The sequence below is a fragment of the Martes martes genome (assembly GCF_963455335.1).
Source record: "Martes martes genome assembly, chromosome: 6".
Taxonomy (NCBI): Eukaryota; Metazoa; Chordata; class Mammalia; order Carnivora; family Mustelidae; genus Martes; species Martes martes.
The window spans coordinates 93,215,203-93,238,982 of record NC_137893.1 but is presented as its reverse complement, the minus strand read 5'-3'; the positions used below and the strand labels follow the sequence as shown (position 1 = coordinate 93,238,982).

The window sequence follows — 23,780 nt, the reverse complement described above, 5'->3', positions numbered from 1 at the left end:
GATTCATTCTCTCCTTCTGCCCCTCTTACCCCTGCTCACATGGGCTCACACTCAAAAAGAAAAAAGTCACAGAACTGAAAATTTCAGTAACTGAACAAATATACCAGAGTTCATCAAGAGATTAGAGGATAAAGAAGAATGGATCACCCCAATGGAAGACAGAATAGTGGAAATCACCCAGTCAGAATAGCAAAAGAGAAAAGAATTTTTAAAAAATAAGAATAGTTTAAGGGACCTCAGAAATGATATCAAGTATACTAACATTCACATTATAGGGGTCTCAGAAGGAAAAAAAGAGAAAATCTATGTGAAGAAATAATGGTTACAAACGTTCTTAACCCAGTGAAGGAAAGACATCCATGTATAGGAAGCAAAGAGAGTTCCAAACAAGACGAAATCAAAAAGAGCCACACAAAGATATATTGTAATTAAAATGACAAGAGTTAAAGAGAAAATCTTAAAGGTAGCAAAAGAAAAACAGTAACATATAAGGGAAACCCCCTAAAATATCAGCTGATTTTGCAACAGAAACTTTTTGTGGGCAAGAAGGGAGTGACAGTATACATTTAAAGACTTGAAAGGCAAAACTCATAACCAAGAACACTCTACGAGACAAAACCACTCACAACTGAAGGAGAGAGATTTCCAGTTAAGCAAAAACTAATGAAGTTCATCACCACTAAAAAGGTCTTATAAGAAATGTTAAAGGGTCTTCTTTAAGTAGGAAAAAAAGACCATAACTCCAAATAAAATACGAAGGAAAAAAAATCTCACTGATAGAAATAAATATGTAATAAAGACAGTAAATCAGCCATTTAAATAGTATAAAAGTAAAAAACAAAAACAGTAAATTGTACTATAACTACAATAACTAGTTAAGGGATACACAAAAAGATGTAAAGTGAAACAACAAAACAAAAAAAACATGGATCAGATGTGAGATAAAGGTTTAGTGCTAGAAATACATCTGACTTTAAGGAACTATTAGCTTAAAATAGACTGCCATATATATAGGTCAATATACAGAAACCTCACAGTAACCACAAACTAACTGCCTACAGAAGAAACACACACACACAAAAAATAAATAATAAAAAGGAGCCCAAATGTAACACTAAAGAACTATCAAACCACAAGGAAGAGACCAAGAGAAGAAATGAACAGAGAAAAGCTACAAAAACAAACCGGAAACAATTAAAATGGCAATAAGTACATACCTACAAATAATTACTTTAAATGTAAATGAACTGAATATTCCAGTCAAAAGACACAGACTGGATAAATGGATAAACAGAAAACCAAGATCCATCTATATGCTGCCTACAAAGACTCACTTCAGATCTAAAAACATACAGACTGAAAGTGAAGGTATGCAAAAAGATATCTCATGTAAATGGAAACAAAAAGAAAGCTTATGTAGCAATACTCATCAGACAAAATAGACTTTAAATAAAGACTATAAGAAAAGACAAAGGGTATTACATAATAAAGGTGTCAATCCAAGACGAAGTCGTAACATTCAAAAATATTTATGCCCCCAACACAGAAGCACCAAAATTATATATAAAGCAAATATTAACAGACACAAAATTGAATGTAACACAGTAATTGTAGGTGACTTTAATAACCCACTTACATCATCCAGTCAGAATATTAATAAGGAAATGCTAGCCTTAAACAACACATTAGACTAGATGGACTTAATAGATACATATGCACCATTTTGTCCAAAAAACTAGAGAATACACTTTTTTCAAGTGCACATGGAACAGTGTTAGGCCACAAATCTCAGAAAATTCCAGAAGACTGAAATCATAACAGTTATCTTTTCTAAACTCAATGGTATAAAATTAGAAATTAACTACAAGACGATACCTGGAAAAAAAACAAACAAACACAGGAAGACTAAACAATGCTACTAATCAATCAATGGGTCAAAAAAGAAATCAAAGAGAACATCTAAAAATATGTTGAGACACATGAAAATAAAAACAATAGAAACAACTTTCCAAACCTATGGAACACTGCAAAATTCTAACTGGCAAGTTCAGAGCAATACAAGCAAGCCTAAAAAAATAACAAAATTCCCAAAGAAACAATCTAAATTTGCACCAAGAGGGGGGGAAAAAAAACCAAAGTTAATAGAAAAACAAAGACGAGAGCAGAAATAAACAAAACAGAGATTAAAAAACAGAAGACAAGATCAATGAAACTAAAAGCTGACTATTGAAAAGACAAGCAAAATCAATAAACCTCTAGTCAAAAATCATCAAGAAAAAAAGAGAGAGAACCCAAATAAGTATACAGGACCCAAATAAATATAGAAGAAATGAAACAGGAGAAGTTATAGGTGACGTTACAGAAATATTAAGGATTGCAAGAGATTACTATAAACAATTACATGCCAACAAATTGGAAAACCCAGATATGGATAAATTCCATTTATGGATAAATTCCACTTTTCTAAGAATTTATCCGTTTCCTCTGGGTTCCAAGACTTGATTACAAAGAAACAGAAAATATTAACAGACCAATTAAAAATAATAAAATTCAATCAGTAATTTAAAAAGTCCAGGGCCAGACAGCTTCATAGGTGAATTCTACCAAACATTTAAAGAAGAGTTAGTAACTATCCTCAAATTATTTAAAAACACTAAAGAGGGAGAAATGCTTCCAAATTCATTTTATGAGGCCAGCATTACCCTGATATCAAAACCTGTCAGATGTCACAGGAAAAAAAAAAAAAAAATTACAGGCAATATCCCTGGTGAACACAGATGCAAAAATCCTTAACAAAGTATTACCAAACTGAACTGAACAATACATCAAAAGGATCATACATCATAATCATTTAGGATTTATTTCAGAATGATTCAACATCTTCAAATGGACCAACGTAATACACCATTTTAACAAAATGAAGGATAAAAATCCTATGGTCATCTCAATATACAGAGAAAGACCATTTAAAAAATCCAACATCCATTTATAAAACCTCTCAACAAAGTGGGTACAGAAGGAATGTACATCAACATAATAAAGTCCATACATGACGAACCCAAAGTTAACATCATACTCAATGGTAAAAAGCTAAAAGCTCTTCCTCTAGGATCAGGAACAAGATAAGGATGCCCACTCTCACCACTTTTCTTCAACACAGTATTGGAAGTCTTGGCCACAGCAGTTAGGCAAGAAAAAGAAAAGGCATCCAAATTGGAAAGGAAGAAGTAAAACTGTTCACTACTAGAGGACAACATACATATACATGTGATATATACATACTCAGCTAGAAAAAGAATGAAACCCATAGATGGACCCAGAGGATAATATGCTAAGTGATATAAGTCAAACAGATAAAGACAGTACCATATGATTTCATTTATTGTGACATCTATAAAAAACAAAACAAATTATTGAACAAACAAAACAGAAACAGATTCACAGACATAGGAAACAGAGTGTTGGTTACCATAAAGAGGAAGGAGCTAGGGAGCAGGTGAAATAAGATGGAAGGCAGAAAGAGATACAAACGTCCAATTATAATAAATCAGTCATGGGGCTGTAATGTACAGCACAGAGAACATAGTCAATAATATTTTAACAACTTTGGTGACGTGATAATTAGACTTCTCATAGGGACTGTTTTGTCATGTATAAAAATATCTAATCACTATGATCTGTAACACTTAAAACCAATAGGATATTGTATGTCAATTATACTTCAGTCAATCAGTCAATCAATCTTCATTGTTCTATGGGGAAAAAAGAGATCAAATTGCAGAAAAGCAAAAGATCACGAATGAATAACTCAGCGTCACTTTAAATCCGGTAAGAAAGCAAAGACTGCTTCTTACCCTCCCAAAAATGCATTAACAAGAGTAATCCTGTAAGATTAAGAGTAGCTTAAAATAAGATTTTCCAAAAAATTAAAGAATAATTTCTTCCAGGACAAGTGTTAGTTTGTCTAACTACAAGACCAGTGCTCTAACCACTGAGCTATGGAGCCTGTTTGTCTAACTACAATGAGAGACTTTTTCTTTTAATTATAATAAAGTAACAAAGTCTAAGGTTATTTTTCAATACAGTCAGTGGGGAAAGAACACCAGAAGTAAAACACAGAACTAAAATACTATTTTATTTTACTACAATTCAAATCAATTTTACCTCAATATATAAACTGCAAACCCCCTCATAAAGTTATTCAGTAACAATATAAAACATCTGTTTTTAAAGAAATACTGGCAAAAGATCCATTAAACTATTATCATCATTGTAAAAAAAAAAAAAAAAAAGCTTACTGGAAAGTCTTTATCCAGTTCGTTTATGTGAACAGCAAAATTATCTGGAAATACTCCTTCTTTACCATTAAGTTCACCCTTCCACCAGCCAGCTTCTCCAGTCTCCTATAATGCAAAATGAGGAATAATTAAAATAACTGGGGCAATCTTTAAATAAGAAAAAAGTTTGTAACAAAACATGAAAATATTCAATTCCATTATTTTTACAAGGGAAGAAAAGGGCTAAACAGATCATAAACTCCTCCCAAAAGCAAATATTACCCACATATTACTTCCAGCAGTAGTTATAAAATTGGGTTTCATTTTTTTTTAAATAAGTCAAATAATTTTAAAATTCAGTTTATAAGGAGAAAGGAAAAAGGAAAGTGGGAGAAGAGGGTGGAGAGAGAATATGATTTTCTAAACGTGTCTTACTTAATTTACTTAATACTTTATATACCAAAAACAAAGACATTATTCATTTGCCTTAGAAATAAACAAGATATTCTACAATTCTTTCCAAATACCCACCCCCATAAGAAACTGGGTGGTTATCAATCCAAAACTGTATGGATATTAAAAATTACATTCACTAAACTATCTGATAACAAAGTCAATTTAAAACAAGGGGATAGGGACGCCTGGGTGGCTCAGTTGGTTAAGTGGCTGCCTTCGGCTCAGGTCATGATCCCAGCGTCCTGGGATCGAGTCCCACATCGGGCTCCTTGCTTGGCGGGGAGCCTGCTTCTCCCTCTGCCTCTGCCTACCACTCTGTCTGCCTGTGCTCGCTCTTTCTAACAAATAAATAAATTAAAAAAAAAAATTTAAAACAAGGGGATATTTTTCAGAAGTTATTCTATATGGTTATAACAAAACCAAAATATTTATAGTTTTCTTCTATTACAAATAGTTACGGGATTTTGCCCAGACCCAAAAACTCCTGTGTTTTCTTTTTCTTTTGCTATAACTTATTCCAAGTTATAAAACTACTTCATACTTTGAAATAGTTGCATCACTTTCCATTGTATGGTTTTATAAACATTTTCATATTGATGCAATTTCAATTGTTTCCTTATTTTTCTTCTTTTTCTTTTTACATTATAAACAACAAACATTAGAGGGGGGAAAAAGTTTTAATGAGGTGAACTAGGAAGTGAGAACAGAAACCCGGAGGAGTTGAGGTTAGAGAAAAAACACATATGATGGTAAAAATAATCCCCAATAAATCAATTATTAGGCAATACTATGAGCCATATCAGGACACAGAAATAAGACAAAGTTCCAGCTCCTCTAGAGGAGGAGGAATGTAAGGAGAAGGAATGTAAGAATGAATAAATTAATGCATTGAAAAACTGAGATCTATCTTACCTTACTTATTAAGTAGATTATCTCTCCCTCTTTAAAAGAGAGCTCATCTTCATTAGTACCTTCATAAGCAAATAATGTTCTACAGTATTCCTTTGCTAAAATAAAGAATGTGAATAATGTAGTTTGAATAAATTTGAATAAATTGATTCTTTCAACAATCCTCTACTTTGTGTAAAAACATGTACACTAGAAGCTACTAAAGATAGATGAGTAATTTTGGCCAATACTATACAATGGATTAAGTAACAATTTCATTATCCACTCAATAGTTACTTACTTAGTAACTATTACTTAGTAATTCAAATAGTTACTAAGTGCTTACTATGTTTCTAGGCACAGTTCTAACTGCAGGGGGATACATGGGTGAACAAAGCATACACAGTAAAACCTCTGACCCTGTAGTACTTCCATCTCATAGAATTTAATACTCTGATCAAGTAGTACAGTGTTAACAAACATCTTCAAAAACTCTAATAATGTATATAAGCATGCTTCATTCCCAATATGCAAATTTTACTCAAAAACTTACCTTTAGTTTTACTTTCTATGTCTGTTTTTGTTATGTCCACACTCTGTGCTTTGGATCCTACTGACTGTATAACTAAGGGCTGCAACAGAAAAGGATGGTATCAACTATTTTAGGTGAGAATTAAGATAATATTCTTAAACAAAATTTCCATTTGCATTAGCCAGCTTTCCCTACTGATACCTATAGCCAAGTTAGTAATGTGAATGAAAACTCTGCAATGAAAAGATAAAGATGATAAAAGCTACCTAAACGATGGCACAGAACGTCACATTTTTAAAATTCCCTGTCTTAAGGTTAATACACATTCTTGGCTACCCATAATACAGTGCTGTAATCTACTTCTAAACCTCTTAAATCAATAAAAAATAATAGCACTGGGATGCCTGGGTAGTTCAGTCAGTTAAGCGTCTGCCTTTAGTCAGGTCATGATCCCACAGTTGATCCCAGAGTCCTGGGATCGACAGACCCCTGTGTTGGGCTCCCTGCTTAGCAGGGAACCTGCTTCTCCCTCTGCCTGCTCTGCCTGCCGCTCCCCCTGCTTGTACGCTATCTCTCACTCTCTGACAAATAAATGAATAAAATCTTAAAAAAAAAAAATTAGTATCTGAAAATGTACTGAATACCAATCCCTGAGCTAAATACTTTGCATACATTATAACTTAATCCTCGAAACAATCTGCATAAAGTACACACTATTATGTGCTCCTTTTATAGATTAGGAAGCAGTTAAGTAACCTGCCCACAACAACAGCAATTTAGTAGTAGAGCCCAGATTAGAACATAGAAAGTCTGACTCCAGAAAGTGGCTCTTAAACAACAGCACTAAATTTCCTTATGATGACATAAGGAAGAAAAGAAAGTCTTTACACTTCATTGCTGCTATCTGAATGAAATTACCTAGTTAATGTTACATCTATAACTACAGTTTAGTAGAAAATTTTACCTTGTAATTGACTAAAGTAAGTCCTTCATACTAATGTTTTCCTTGACTTCTCTCCCCAGAAATAACATTACATTTGACCTTAGCTGTCATTAGTTAAAAGTGTAAATATACCAATTACCTATCACTGTGTGTTCTGTTTATCTTTTAAGATATTCACTTTAGGGTGCCTGGGTGGCTCAGTGGGTTAAAACCTCTGCCTTCAGCTCAGGTCATGATCTCAGGGTCCTGGGATCAAGGCCAACATCGGGCTCTCTGCTCATCGGTAAGCCTGCTTCCCCCCTCCCCACCTCTCTCTGCCTGCCTCTCTGCCTACTTGTGATCTCTCTGTCAAATAAATTTAAAAAAAAAAAAAAAAAAGATATTCACTTTAACTTCTCCCAATTCTAACCATCATTTCTTCTAATCTGATGTCACCTACAAACATAGCAAATGTGTTCTCTACTTTATCAATCTCTGGGTCAGTGATCAAAGCAAGGCTCAAAAGGCCATCATACAGGTGACCCTGAGACTACTCTCACTAATAATAACTCTTGAGTAGTGAACACTTTAAGTGGCATTTGAAAGAGTACTAGTGTAATCATTAATTAAAGTTATTTGCTATAAATCATAAGCTTTAGAGTTAGAAAGGAGCCCCAGAGTATCTAATGTCCCTCATAAGACAAACACTGCTTCTCCAACATTCCTGGCTGTTATATGGCTATACAGCACCATTCCAAAAACCACAAGAATTCCAATCTTTACCTTTAAAACCAAGAATCAATCAGGCCCCATAATCTTACTGCCAGACAGTCTCAGAGCTAGGAGGATAGGGAAAAAGTACAAGTTCTCTTTCCTGAACCCAAATCATTATTACATGAAAAACTATGTAGCAAGCTGGGAAAGAAAAAATACGTTGAAACTAACCATTTTAGAAGAAAACTTGAGAATATATTTCATCAACCAAAACAGTTTTATAAATGAAATATAGCTGAACTAGGCAAGCAAATACTGAAATACTTTAAACTCTTTAAGAGTTATATACAGGCATACAACTGAGAACTAAAATGAAATACCCTAAAAGTCAATGGAAAAACCTCCTATCAGAAATAAGTAGTCTGTATCTCTAAGGTGTGAACCTCAGAAACAACAGCCTTGCAATTAGTCTTCCAGATATTGTAGCTTTTTTCCCCCAAAATAAAGACTTATGGGTTTATTTTAAAATCTGTTACTCATTTGGAAGGAAAAAATAAATAAGGATCTCACCAAGTGGCAAAAAATAAAGTAAAATAAATAAAATCCGTTATAAGGTGTTATAATTTATGGTACCTTCATTTTGATTTATTTCACAATGCCAGTGAAATGCTAATGAAAAATGAAGTTCTCCATACATTTAGAGAGGGAGATTAGCAGATTTCACCATTGCTGACAATCCAGAGGAAAGTTAAGTAGAGCCTAATTAACTTAGTATCTCATTGTGAACCCATTTTAAAATGACCCATGTCAGGCTTAGTGAGCGAATGAGTGCAGTTAACCTAAGTGAAGTTCATCATTACTACCTTTTCTGTTTTCTTCTCTTCTAGTTCACTACCAGATGTTCTTGTCCTAAGTTTCACAGAGCCTTCTTTAAAAATATCTCCAAATCCAATTCCTCGAATTTTCTTTGGCTGTGTAACTGATCCAGGAGCAGTTTCATTCCCATTCCCAGGAGACGGTAAAGGTGAGGTAGTCCCAGTCAAAACAGTTTCTGAAAGAATAATTTGTTTTTGAAGAACGTAGAATCAGAGATCTTGGCATTCCCCTTTCATACTGTTTACATTCTATACCTCCTAATTAAAAACAGTAAAATAAAAATAAAAAATTAAATGACGGAGCACTAAAATATCCAAAAAGATAAAATTCACTTAACCTGATTTTTCTGGATATAGTTTAAAATAACAATTTTATGAATATTTAATTAGTAAAATGCTAATTAAGAAATCCAAGAAGTCGTATTATACAAGGTCCTTAACAAAAGCATGTCAAAATTCACAGCTCTTGGTCAAACACGCAGAATATAAGAACGAAACATTACAGACAAAAACTAATTATTTTCTAAAAGTTATAGAAGATTCAATTTGATCAAAGTATGGGAGTTTCCAAATATAATAACTAGTAATATTAGCAAATTTTTATTTTAAAAAGTCCACTTTTATTCTTGAAAGTTTAAGATCACTTCAACTCATAGATGAATAAGTCTAAATTTGAACCCATAAAAATTTAAATTATAATAAAAAAATTTTTAAGCAAGTGTAACATTATATAATAAATAAGAAAGTTGTTTCTACAATCTTGCTCAGCAGCAAAGGATCTTATTTATAGGCTTTAAGGAGTTTATGAACAATCCGTGGAAAACTGTATGGGTATTTTTTCAGCTTATTTTTCTGGGTATAAGAAGCATATCTCTTATCAGATTCTCAAAAGGCCTTATAATCTAAAAAGTTCTAGAGTATATCATCCAAGAAAATTTCAGAACATTTCAGAATGGGGTTGAGGGGTAGGAAAAACACATGATTATCAGTTCACTGAACTAAAGGAGTCTGTTGAAGTTTAACAGTAAGAATAACAAGGTAATTAATAAAAATGGTATTTACATTTATTCAGGGCTTAATCTATGCCAGGCACTTGCTAAGCACTGTACATGAATTATACTGATTTACATAATCACTCATAGGCTTAACATTAAGAACTATCATTCCTCATTTTGAAAATAACTGGATAAAGAGATATTAAGAAAAAAAACTTTTCCAAAGTCATGTATGTTATAACAAAGCCAACAGTTGAAATGAATCCTAGATGATCCGAGAATCAAACATTTAATAAGATTACTAATGATAATCATTAAATTACTAATAATAATGGTTCAAATAAAAAAAGCCTCCACTCACACATCTGAAACATTTAAGAATTAAAGGAAACAACTTTTATTAACTTAAATGTAATGCTAACATGTACAGTAATCTATTCTAACCACTTTCATTATTAGCCTAAGCCACATATTTTTGTAATATATTTTAAACCAGTTTATTAGAATGTTCACATACAATAAAATGAACCAATTTTAAATGGATATTCCAATAATTTTTGACAAATGTATGCACCAGGAAACTACATCAAGATCTAGAACACTTCTGTCACCCCAAATGGACACTCATACACCACCCTCATCAATCCTTCCTAAATTCAAGCTTCAAGAAACCTTGATTTTCCTTCTGTCACGACAGGTATCTTTTTAGAGTCTCAAGTAAATTTAATCATACAGCACATACGTCTCGTGTCTGCTTCTTTTGCTAGGCAGAATGTATAAAATATATCCATGCTGTTTCATGCATTCCTACTTCATTCCTTTTTATTGCCAACTGGTATTCCACTGTACAGATATATCACTATTTATCTAGCATTAAGAATGTAAGCTGCAGGTTCTTCATAGAAGAGCTTTGTCCAATTTATAAAGTTTCCTACTTTTGCTATTATGGAGCTTTTTTACTGAAACTGAGTGTTGAATACATAAAATACATAAAACACCTACTAAGATGGCCATCTTTTAAATGGTTTAATACAGTATATTAACTTCTGAATGTATGGGATAAATACCATTAATTATAATACATAATCTTTACATATTTTACTTTTGAATGAATGGGATAAATCCCATTAATCATAATGTATAAACTTTGCATATTTTGCTGGGCTTGATGTTCTAATGCTTTGTTTTTATTTTTGTGCTCATGCTCATGAGATATGGTTTATAATTCATTTTTTCATGATTTAATCAGATTTCTGTATCAAAGTCATACAAACCTAAGAAATCTGAAAAACTTTGTGTAAGATTAAATCCTTAGTAGAATTCAGCAGTATTTTATGTAAAGATTTTTGATAATGAATTCAAATTTCTTCATATGGCTACTCAAGACTATCAGTTCTATTTCTATTTTGGTAAGTTGTACTGTTCAAGGAATGTGTGCATCTAAGTTATAAAATTTATAAGTGTATTTTTTCATTATCCCTGATAATGTTTGATCTATAATGATATTGTCACTGTGCAAAGCATAAGCAATCTAGAATGCTTACATTAAGAATAATACATTAATATATGAAGGAAAAATATAGGGATAAAAAGAAAAATTTCATAATGATGGAGTCAATTCATAAAAATTACATAAAAGTTATAAATATAAATAAGTTATAAATATGTATAACCTAATACCAGAACTATAAAATACATTTCACGTCTGAGTATCAGTAATATTTTTTCCTTTTTTCTTTGAGCAACCATTAGAGCTTTAACAATTTTATACTTTTTTAAAAACTCAACTGTTAAACTTGCTGATTTTCTTGAAAGTTGGTTTGTTCTTTATTTCATAGTTTTTTGCTCTCATTTCCTGACTTCTAATTATTTCAGGTTTAATTTCTTCTTTTACTCATTTCAAATAAAAACTTCTGATTATTGACTCTTCTTCTTTTCTAGTATTAGCACTGAAAGCAATTAAATTTCTCTATAGGTGCTGTTTTACTTGCATTCCACAAATTTTTATTGTTCTTTTGTTTCATTGAAAATCCAGTTTAATTTCCCTCATAATCTCTTCTTTGATCCACAGGTTATTTATAAATATTGCTTAATTTCCAAGTAACTGAGAATTTCCCAAGTATCCATGACTGAAATATTTCCACTGGGGTCACAAAACCTACTGTCAAGGACTTCAAACCTTTTAAACTTCTGAGACTTGTCTGATGCCCAAACATTAAGTTTCTATTGGTAACTATTCCATGTACTTTTCAAAAATATGTGTATTTTACTGTTGCTGGTTTAACTATTTCAAAACATCAACCAGATCCACTTATTTAATCATTTGACTCTTCTATATCTTCACTAATTTTTTTGTCTACTGGTTCTATCAATTAATGAGAGAAACGTTCAAATCTACGCGTGGATTTGTCTGTTTCTTTCAGTTCTGGCAGTTTCTGTCTCATGTATTTTGTAGTTCTGGTATTAGGTTATACATATTTAGAACTGTTATATAATTTTTATGAATTGATTCCATCATTATGAAATGTTTCTTTTTATCCCTATTTTTTCCTTCATATATTAACATATTATTATTAATGTAAGCATTCTAGATTGCTTATGCTTTGCACAGAATACCCTTTTTCTTTCTTTTAACCTGTATCTTAATATTTTGAGCAAGTTTCTGGTAGGCAGTATATTATCCAGTCAGTTGGCCTTTCAATTAGAGTTTTTAGACCATTTAATTTTTTTTAATTTAATTTTTTTAAATAGGCTCCATGCCCAGAGTGGAGCCCAGTATGGGGCTTCAACTCACAACCTTGAGATCAAGACCTGAGCTGAGATCAAATGTATGTCTGAGCCACCCAGGCACCCCTAGACCATTTAATGTAATCTCTGATGTGGCTTAAATCCAAGATCTTGCTATTTGTTTTCTATTTGCCCAGTTGATCTTTGTTCCTTTTTCTCTTCTTTTTTCTTTGGCTTTAACAAGAGACATTTATTTTTTCAGTTCTGTAGGCTATAAGCCCAAGATCAGAGTGCCAGCATGTTGGGTTGTGGTGAGACCTCTCTTCATGGCTTACGGATGGCTGCCTTCTCACTATGTCTTCACGTGGCCTTTCCGTAGAATGTGCATATAAAGATGGTGGACTCTGCTGTCTCTTCTTTTTTTTTTTTTTTTAAATGAGATATAATGGACATATAACATTTTATTAGTTTCAGCTGTACAAATAATGATTCCTTATGTGTATATATACTGTGAAATGATCACCACAGTAAGTCTAATTAACATCTATCATCATACAGAGTTACAAAATTTTTTTTAAGATGAGAACTTTCAAGATCTACTCTCCTAGGACTTTTCAAATATACAACACCATTTTTATTAACTACAGTTACTATGCTGTACATTACACCCCCAGAACTTATATATAACTGAAGTTTGTGCCTTCTGACCACCTTCATCCATTCCATCCATCCTACAGCCTTCACTTCTGGCATCCATCAATGTGTTCTCTGTATCCCTAAGTTCAGTTTTGTTTTTAGATTCCATATCTAAGTGAGTTCATACAGTATTTGTCTTACTCTGTTTGACTTATTTCACTTATAATGTCCTCAAAGTCCATCCATGTTGATGCAAATGGCAAGGTTTTTCTTCTATTCTATGGCTGAAAAATACTCCATTGTGCATATATAAAACAAATTTTTATCCATTATGAAAACAATGCTGTCTGTCATGAACACAAGGGTGCAGATATCTTTTCAAGTTAGTGTATTCCTCTTCTTTAGGTAAATGACCCAAAGTGGAATGTCTGGATCACGCAGTAGCTCTAATTTTTGAGGAACCTCCATACTGTCTTCATTAGTAGCTGCACCAATTTACATTCCTACTAACAGTAAAGGAGGGTTCCCTTTTCTCCACATCCTCACAAACACTTCTTGTCTTTTTGAAACAGCCATTCCAACAGGTGTGAGATGACAGCTTGCTTTGGTTTTGGTTTGCATTTCTCTGAATATTAGCGATGCTGAGCAACTTTTAATGTCTATATTGGTCACCTGCACATCATCTTTGAAAAAATACCCATTCAGATCCTCTGCCCACTTTTTAATCATGTTTTTTGAGTTGGTTGAGTTCTTTATATATTATGGATATTAACCCCTTATAAGATAGCTGATTTGCAAGTATTTTTCTCCCATTCCGTGGGTTGCTTTTTCATTAACGTTGATCAGTTCCTTTCTGTGGAGAAGCTTTTTAGTTTGATATAGTCCCATTTGTTTACTTTGGCTTTTGTTGCCTTTGCTTCTGGAGTCAGGTCCAAAAAGTCATCTCCAAGACCGATGTCAAGGAGCTTACCACCTGGGTTTTCTTCTAGGAGTTTTATGATTTCAGGTATTTGTTTAAGACTTTAATGCATTTTGAGTCGATTTTTGTGTTTGATGTCTCTCTTTTTTAAAGTATTTTTTTAGCATTTCATTTTATTATCATTAGCAATTCCTCTTTGTTTTATTTTCTTAGGGGTTCCTCTAGGCTTATAATATACATCTTTAACTTGCCAAAATCTACATTCAAATAAGATTATACCTCTTCACATGTAACAGCCTTATAATAGGTACATTTAGGAGCTATGTTTCCCATAATACATTATTTTAAAGTCAATTATCTTTTAAAGAAATTTAAAAATGAAAAAGAGTGCTTTATATTTATCCACATATTTACCTATATCTCTGTCCCTCTTCATTCCATCTATATAAATTTAAGTTTCCGCCTAGTATCATTGTTTTCCTAGACAACTTTAATTCTTTAGAGTGCAGCAGGTCTGCTAGCAATGAATTCTCTATTATTGTTTGTCTGAAAACTTTTTTTTAACCTCATCTTTATTTTGGAGAATAGAATTCTGGATTGACTTCTCTTCTTTCAGCATTTCAAAGATATCATTCCATTATCTTCTACCATACTTAGTTTCTGATGATTACCTGAGTTTTTTTGCCTTCATTCTTCTCTACCTGAAGTACCTTTTCCCTCTAACTCCTAAGATTTTCCACTTTACTGTACCTTTTTCCTCTAACTCCTAAGTTTTCCACTTTACTGTTTATTTTCAGCACTTAATTATGATGTGCTGTTGCAAGCCCTGTGTGGTGTGTCAGAGGGGGTGAGGTATGGGGGGGGGGGCGTGCTTTTTGAATTTGTGGATTTATAGTTTACATCAAATCTGGATATATTTTAATATTCTTTCTTCAGAGATTTTTCCTGACCACCTTTTTTCTACTCTTTTTTTGTAACTCAAGCTACACGTTAGACTATTTAAAATTATCTCAAGATTTCTGCAGTCCATTCTGTTAGTGCTTCATTTTGGATGAAGTCTACTGCTACATATTTACGTTTCAATTATCTTTTCTTCATTCTCTAGTCTACTGTTGAAATTTCACAAGAAGGAATTCACTTCAGATATTGTGTTTTTCATCTCTAGCAGTTAGTTCCACTTGCTTCTTTTTTTATATCTTCTGTTTCACTCCTCATTACATTCATATTTTCCATTACATCCTTGAGCATACTGAGCATTTTTATTATAGTTATGTTTAACAACCTTGTTGCTAATTGCATCGTTTCTGGTACACTTTCTATCAATTAATTTTTCTTCCAAATTCTGGGTCACATTTTGCCACTTCTTGATATACAGCTAGTAATTCAGTTTTATTTAATGTTGTTGAGGGCTAGATCTTATAATCCTCTAAAACCCAGTGATTCTTGGGGCACCTGGGTAGCCCAGTCAAACGTCCGACTCTTGATTTTAGCTCAGGTCATGATCTCAGGATCATGGGGTTGAGCCTGCTTCAGATTCTCTCTCTCCCTTTCCCTCTCCCTTTGGCCCCAACCCAAGAAAATTTTTAAAAATTTTTAAATTAAAAAAAACAACAACAACAACAGTGATTCTCAACCTGGGTTGCTTTTATCCATCCCGCCCCCCCCCCAAGGGATATGTGGGAACATCTGAAGACAATTTTGGTTATTATAACTGAAGAGCACAACTGGTATCTAGCAGGTTTAGATCAGAGATGTTTATAAATATTCTATATGCACTGGACAGACCCCCAAAGCAAAGAGTTATCCTGCCCCAAAATCACAAAGGACAAGGGTGAGAAACCCCGCATTAAAGACTACTGATTTGGGGGGCACCTGGGTGGCTCAGTCAGTTAAGTGTCTGCCTTTGGTTCAGGTCATGATCCTGGAGTCCCTGGACTGAGCCCCACATCAGGCTCTCTGCTCAGTGGGGAGTCTGCTTCTCCCCCTCCCCCTGCTCCTTCTCTTACTCTCTCTCTCAAGTAAATAAATAAAATCTTAAAAGAAAAAAAAAAAAAAGAGTGCTGACCTTTTTCTGGCAAACAGGTAAATACCTCCATATTAGTGTGACGCTTTCTCAGGGTAGAACTAGAACAGCTTCCATTCAAACACCAATCTACCCTCACTTCACCCTTTCACTGAACTGCCCATGTATTCAATGAAGTCTCTCAAAACCAGATGGAGAGAATTCAAACAATTCTTGATCTTGTGTAAGCACTGGGAATACTCATGTTAATTGCAGTGATCTATTTTTCTTCACCAACTGTTTGTGTCGTAGCTCATGGGGTTTCACTCTATGTATTCACAGACTGATACTACCCAAACACTTAAAGAAACCCCCTAACCACATTGTTGAAGCGCTTCCTCTTGCCTCCTCTCCCTCCCTCCCTCTCTCTCTCTCTCTCTTTCTTCCCCCAAAGTAACCAGTGCCACAACTCTAACTACCTAGGCTTCCTTGAACTCAAATCTTTAACTCCTCGACAAAACTGACAACATTCTGCTGAGGTTCATCCTTTCTGTACTGCAGTCTAAAATTTACCTCCTGGTAGGAAACTAGGACAATGATAGGATTTTCCTTGTTTCCCCTTTTCTCAAGAATCTCATTCTTGTGCTGCCTGTTGTCTGAAAACATTTGTTTTCTGTAATTTGTTCCATTTCCCAGTTTGTATGGTAGGAAGGTAATTCCACTGTCTTACTTCCTCACTGCTGAAATGTATTCTAAATATTGTAATATACATCTTCAATAACCAGCTTCTCAGACAAAACAAATTTTAAACACAGAACAGTATCTACCTGAGGTATCTACCTGAAAGGCTTTTTTGAAATAATCCATGATATTAATAAGCCTCACATTAATAAAGGCAATTTCATCAAATTATTTTTAAGGTACAATTTTTGCTTCTCAGACAAAACAAATTTTAAACACAGAACAGTATCTACCTGAGGTATCTACCTGAAAGGCTTTTTTGAAATAATCCATGATATTAATAAGCCTCACATTAATAAAGGCAATTTCATCAAATTATTTTTAAGGTACAATTTTCAGTTTTTAGGATTATGGCCATAAAATGAAAATTTTCTTTTAGATTGACTGTAAACTTTACCAGAGACACTAAGACATATCATTAAAATAAATGCCTAAATATTAAAAACACCTGAACACTAATGGATAGGCTGATTACTTCCAGCTCATTGCAAACCGTCAAAACTACTGACTGTTTTTTTAAAGATTTTGATTTATTTATTTCAAAGAGAAAGAGAGAGCACATGAGAAAGCACAAGCAGGGGGAGTAGCAGAGGGAAAGGGAAAGGGCAAGAGAAGCAAGGAGCCTGATGCAGGGCTCCATCCCAGGACCTCAGGATCATGACCTAAGCCGAAGGCAGATGCTCAACTGACTGAGCCACCCAGACGCCCCTACAATGACTACTGAATCAATGGCTCAAAGGCAGCAGAGTGAGGTAATAAAGCACACGAACTCTAGAGTCAAATCTTCTGATTCATATCACCTCCTCCACTGTATGTGCCTAGTTTACTTACCTATAAAACAGGATTCTTTATAGGATTACTAAGAGGATTAAACTGATTCCTATAAAGTGCTTAACAGTTCAGTGCCTATTATTTTTGAAGAGTTTAAAGATGTATTGCTGAGCACCATTCAAGTAAGAGAGAGCATGATCACACAGAAGAACCAAAAAAAGGAATATGTCTTAACCACTACAAGGAAGAATGGGCAGAGAACGGGAAGGAGAGAAAGGAAGAGAGATATATGGGGAAAGCGGCCAAACAGGTTTTATAATCAGACAAAACAGAAATCTATATGGTACTCCCAATATTTTTATGCCTATATACTTTATCTGTCAGATTGTCCTTGAATTTCTAAGTTTGTAGAAAAATTGTATCTACATTTTAGGTGTGCCACTGTCAGTCGAAAAACATAACAAGCAAGTCTTCCTATTAGGCCTAAAATTCTTTCTCCGTTTTTCATTAAATCTCTATGGCAAAAGCCACTTAATGTCTTATACCTCCATACAAAATGACTTAAGAGAACCAAGAGTCCCAAAGTACAACTGTTAGGGAAAACAAAAACAAAAACAAAAAAAAAACAATAATCTTTATGTGAGCTACACTGAGTGCTAAAGTAATACAAAGTATTAATTTAATATTAATTTATTATTAATTATATATAAATATAAAATATTAATTTAATATAGTAATACAAAGTAGAAATTTGATGAAAATACAAAGTATTTAATGGAAGCAATCAAAGTTCATTATTAAACTAAATGGGGAACTAATGTAGAATATGTTAAAGTAGGGGCACTGAGTCGGGGTTCAGTGGTTAAGCCTCTGCCTTCAGCGTAGGTCATGATTCCAGAGTTCTGGGATGGAGCCCTGAGTTGGGTTCCCTGCTCAGCAGGAAGCCTGCTTCTCCCTCTCCCACCCCCCTGCTTGTTTTCCCTCTCTAGCAGTCTCTCTCTGTCAAATAAATAAAATCGTAAAAAAAAGAGAATATGTTAAAGTAAAACATGTATACCAAGGAGAAGGACTTAGAATCTAAAGTTGCTGGCGCAAATTCCCCCTTTTTACACCAAAGAATATCTTCCATCATCATTCAGAGAATTTAAAAATAATCCTACATTTCCTAAGAAAAAGTTACATGTGTTTTAAGTATTTAAAATCTGTATTTCTTAGTTCCTAAGCAGAATCTTCAGAAACAGCACCTGGCTATAATCTATATTATAAAGACTCATAATGTATTACCAGTAAAAGCATAAAGCCCCACAATTTTCCTTACAAAGCTGTTTCCTTCAGGTTGTTCGAGGTAAATGCTAATGTGGGACTACAGACACCAAAGCAAGATGCACCACCTTATATTCTGCAGACCAAGCTGTAGACCACCTAATTTCAATCCACCACCTTTAGCACAACCAGTGTACACCACCATTCCCAAGATTCTGTGCCGCACTAGCAATAAGCAGTATCTTCCTTTTTAGAGCTTGAATAATCAAAGTAAAACACTGCTGACTTCTCCTAAGAGAATGATTACTTTTACCCATAAGAAACCAAAACTTCTGAAAAACATCCATCAGGGTTTCTTAAACATTTTATGCCATGCATCCCTCTAGTGGCCCAGTAAAGCCCAGAGGGATGCATGGCTCTAAACATTTAACTAGGGGGACCCTTTTAATCTCCTCAAAATTCTGACCCCTCATTCTTAGCATCTTTCCTCTTTTATAGAAAAAATCAGAAGTCAAACATCTCTCTCTCAGCTTCCTGGCACTAACTCTGATGTATCGCTTATCAATTGAGACTAATCCTGATACCTACAATATGAATCTCGTTCCCTCTACCTTCCGGGTAAATCCTGGTCTGGTGATAAATTCCATTCTTCCAAGTTTGCATCTTCAACCTCTCCATCTCTACCTGTTCTTTGCCATTGGGATTTAAAAATGATCAAGACTTTCCTTCTTAAGAACAAAACCATTCTTGAATATATGTTGTTCTTAACTGCTGCAGTGCTTTATACTTCTTTTCTCCACTGCCTTCCCCCACAATCAACTCAGCTTCTGTCCCAATCACCCTTCTTTACTGCTCTTATCCAGGTCATTAATGATCTCTCCATTCCTAAATCCAGGATTATGTTTTCTCTGTTATATTACTTATCTTAACTTCACAAGGAGCATCAGACATTACTGCCTGTGTCCTCTCTGAAAAACTTTCTTCCTTTGACTACCACACACTCACAGGTTTTCTCCTGGCTCTCTCTCTGCCCTCTTGGTATTCTTTTTAGTAATTCTAAGTCCATACCATAAATGGTGCTAAATAGGATTTTGTTCAGAGTGCTTCTCTTCACTCTAGACAATCTCCATGGGTGATCTCTTCTAACTCCAAAGTTTCTGCAAAGGCTGTAAACAGGAATGTTCCTGACATCTTTAGAAAACTATAAGGAGACCAACATGAACAAAGGGGAGAGTTAAGTAGGAGAGAGAATCAGAGAGATGGGGGAAGTCATTGGGGGTGCCAGGTCAGAGGGTTTTGTGGTCCATTTAAAAAGACTTTGACTTTTACTTTAAGTAAAATATGTACCTACTAGAGTATGAGCACATTAACATTCAGGAGGGAGGTAATGGCAAATTAACAGCCCACTGCATTTGTACAGCAAAAGGTAACTTACACCAGGGTAGGAGCAACAGAGACAGTTAAAGAAAATAGTTTTTTTTTAAGATTTTATTTATTTATTTGAGAGAGTGAGAGAGAGCACGAGTGGGGTGAGGGGCAGAGGGAGAAGCAGACTCACTGCTCAGCAGGGACCCTTGGATCATGACCTGAGCAGAAGGCAGATGATTAACCAACTGAGCCATCCAAGCACCCTGAAAATAGCTCTATACATTTATTTAGTAGGTTAAAAAAAACCATTAATGGATCAAGTATAGAATGTGAGATTAAAAAGAAGAGTTAAAGATGAATCCAGATTTTTGGTTTCAGTAAAAGAAGAATGGAGTTGCCATTAACTCAAACAAGGAAGACTGTACAGAGCAAATCTAGATGAACAGAAAAGGACAGATGATCAGTTTTGACTATCTTAAGTTTGAGATGCCTAGTTAACATCTAAACAGAGATTTTTATAGGCTTACAGTGGGGAAAAGACTTATACAAGGGAGGAAAATACCAGAAGCTATAGTCACTGGTTTTATAGAATATGGGAAGAAACTGAAAGCAGGTCCTACTTAGCAAATAAAGTGAAACGTAAAAGATGATAAAGGACACTCTAAATAAAATGGGTTACATATATTTGACAAAACAAAAAAGGAGTCATTTCATTATAAAAATGGAAATATAACACTTCTTTACAGAAGCAAAGCTTTTCCTGAAATTGAATATTAGAAGATATTTATCTAAATAAGTAAAATAAACTAAAAAGACTGTAAAAATGACAATTATAGACAGGGTATATTACACTTCGTTAGGACAAGGAATAGTCGACATCAATTCTGTAAATAATACTGCATAATAATGCGTAAGATGCATTAAGAACTCTTAAATCAAAGCTTAAAGATCTATATTCTTTTATCACAAGAATTCTAAAGTTCTCATAAAGTGTTCACTTCCCGGCATTCAAATCAAATCAAAGCAAAAACTTTCTGCCTAAAAGTTAGAGTTGTAAAAAAAAGGGGGGAATTATAGTGTATTTCAACCACTGACTTCCTACCCCATAATCACAAAGCTCCACATTTAGAATGCAGTGTTATTTTAAAGGGATTAAGCAAGCAAGGAAATACATTTTTAACAGACATACTTCTGCAAAGTTACTAAAATTCAAATAAGGCTTAATAGTGCAAGAAAGTACCAAAGTATTTCTAACTATAAAAATTTAAGTTGTAGGGAGCGCCTGGGTGGCTCAGTGGGTTAAAGCCTCTGCCTTCGGCTCAGGTCATGATCCCAGGGTCCTGGGATCGAGCCCCGCATCGGGCTCTCTGCTCGGCAGGGAGCCTGCTTCCTCCTCTCTCTCTGCCTGCCTCTCTGCCTACTTGTGATCTCTGTCTGTCAAATAAATAAATAAAATCTTTAAAAAAAAAAAAAAAATTTAAGTTGTACTTCTTTTACTAGTAGCCCCATATAGCCTTAAAATTTGGGAGCACCTGGGTGGTTCAGTTGGTTAAGTGTCTGCTTCGGCTCAGATCATAACCCTTGGTTCCTGGGATAGAGTCCTGCATCCCACTCCCTGCTCAGCAGGGAGACTGCCAGGAAGCCCACTTCTCCCTCTGCCTGCCACTCCCCCTGCTTGTGTTCTCCCCTCTTTCTGTCAAATAAATAAAATCCTAAAAAAAATTTTGTACATATTTTAAGAGCTGAGTTTACACGGCATCATAAACATCATTTCACCGTAAGCTTCAATTCATAACAATGTGGGGGGGGGCCCACAGGGAGAGGGAATCTTAAGCAGACTTCATGCACAGTACAGAGCCCCACACAGGGCACAATCTCACAACCCTGAGATCATAACCTGAGCCAAAATCAAGTTGGCCACTTAACAAAGTAAGCCACCCAAGTGCCCCAAATGTTAAAAATAAGTATTAGAAGATCCAATACCTATGAAACATTATGAACAACAACATGCATCAGAAGTAATTCAGGAGACAGTCTGCTAAGTAATAACTATATCACTAAATTTAAGCAAGATGTTTTCAATATTTATTTGTTCTCAATGCTTTTTACACATCTTTAGATAAGAGTTCTGACTTCAGAATACCGAGTTCTGACTTCAGAATACCAAGTATTCTCAATAAGTATAACATAAAATAGTATGTTTTTATGACTCATATATCTCCCTATCTAAATGATTTTCTATATTTCAATATAATCAGCATCTGCATTGAAAGAATGATTTCAGTGTCCTAACCCCACCCCACTATAACTCCCAGTATTAAAAACTGGTCTGCTTATTAACACTTTATCATGTCACTATTCAAAATTATTAATTCCACATTTTTTTAAAGAGGAAAATTAAAGGAAAGAATGGGTAAAGAAGTAAAAATAAAACAGCTGGTAAGAAAGAACTAATATCAACTATGCTTCAAAATTTGCCAGGGAGCGGGATGCCAAGTTCTTTCTCTCTATATATATAACCTGAAAAGTGAGGGCCTGCTTTATGAGGTACTGATTAAAAAATGGACACTAGGGGTGCCTGGGTGGCTCAGTCATTAAGCAGCTGCCTTGGGCTCAGGTCATGATCCCAGGCTCCTGGGATGGAGCCCCGTGTCGGGCTCCCTGCTCACTGGGGAAGCCTGCTTCTCCCTCTCCCACTTCCCTGCTTGTATTCCTTCTCTCGCTGTCTGTCAAATACATAAATTTTTAAAAAATAAAATAAAATAAAAACTTTTTAAAAAGGACACTAGAGAGAAGCTGACTAAAGACAAGCTTTTAAAGGATTCAATTACTTGTTTCTTTAATTCACATAGTTTAAGGTAGAGCCTTAGAGAAATTTAGAACCTTAAAAAGTTCACTGCAAAGTTAAGGAGAAAAAAATACATACAGCAGAAGAGCATTAGAAATGGGAGGCAAATTAAAAACAGAAATTTGCATCTTCCAGAAGGCCATCATCATTCATACTTAATATCCATGAAGTTAGTGTTCTTTTCATTAGTTTTTAGCACATGTACAGAGCTAAGACGACACTGAAGCTCCTCTGAAAGGCCAATGAGCTTTAAATACAGGATTCTTAAAAGAGGATCCATGGTAGTATATGTGGTAGATTGCATTAATATTCACACTTAGTGCCCTACCTTGTAGGAAAGTTACATATCCCTACTCTGTTTCACTCAGGCATAGCCTTGACAGTCCAATACAATATTAGTGGAAGCAATATGTGCAGATTTGGAGCAGAAGCTTTAAAAGCCATGTTCCTTCTTCCCTGCCTCTGTGTCTAAGCCATGTGTCAAAAAGGAGGCTCTAGGGGCTCCTGGGTGGCTCTGGCGTTAAGTTATCTGCCTTCGGCTCAGGTCATGATCCCAGGGTCCTGGAATTAAGCCCCAAATCCGGCTCCCTGCTCAGCGGGAAGTCTGCTTCTCCCTCTCCCACTCCCCTTGCTTGTGTTCTCTCTCTCTCTCACTGTGTCTCTGTCAAATAAATAAATAAATAAATAATCTTCAAAAGAAAAAAAAGGAGATTCTATCAGTCTAAGTCCCTAACTGACTCCGTCTTTGTTTTAAGCCACCATGATTTTCAGGTTGTTTTCACTGGAGCCTACCCTGAACAACATAATATGTTACATTTTATTTAAAAAAGAAGGAAATATTCAAAT

The 23,780-nt window shown here is 34.6% G+C and overlaps 1 protein-coding gene across 1 annotated transcript in view; it reads right to left on the bottom strand.

The window, feature by feature from the left end:
• The window catches only part of CD2AP (CD2 associated protein), a 137,796-nt gene that overhangs the window by 45,029 nt on the left and 68,987 nt on the right, over positions 1-23,780 (bottom strand). Inside the window, exons 6-9 of the mRNA XM_080807232.1 lie at positions 8,653-8,840; positions 6,175-6,253; positions 5,646-5,740; positions 4,299-4,403 (exon numbers count right to left, since the gene is read on the bottom strand). Coding sequence (XP_080663358.1) covers positions 4,299-4,403; positions 5,646-5,740; positions 6,175-6,253; positions 8,653-8,840 — 467 coding nt within the window. The remainder of the gene's footprint in view (positions 1-4,298; positions 4,404-5,645; positions 5,741-6,174; positions 6,254-8,652; positions 8,841-23,780) is intronic.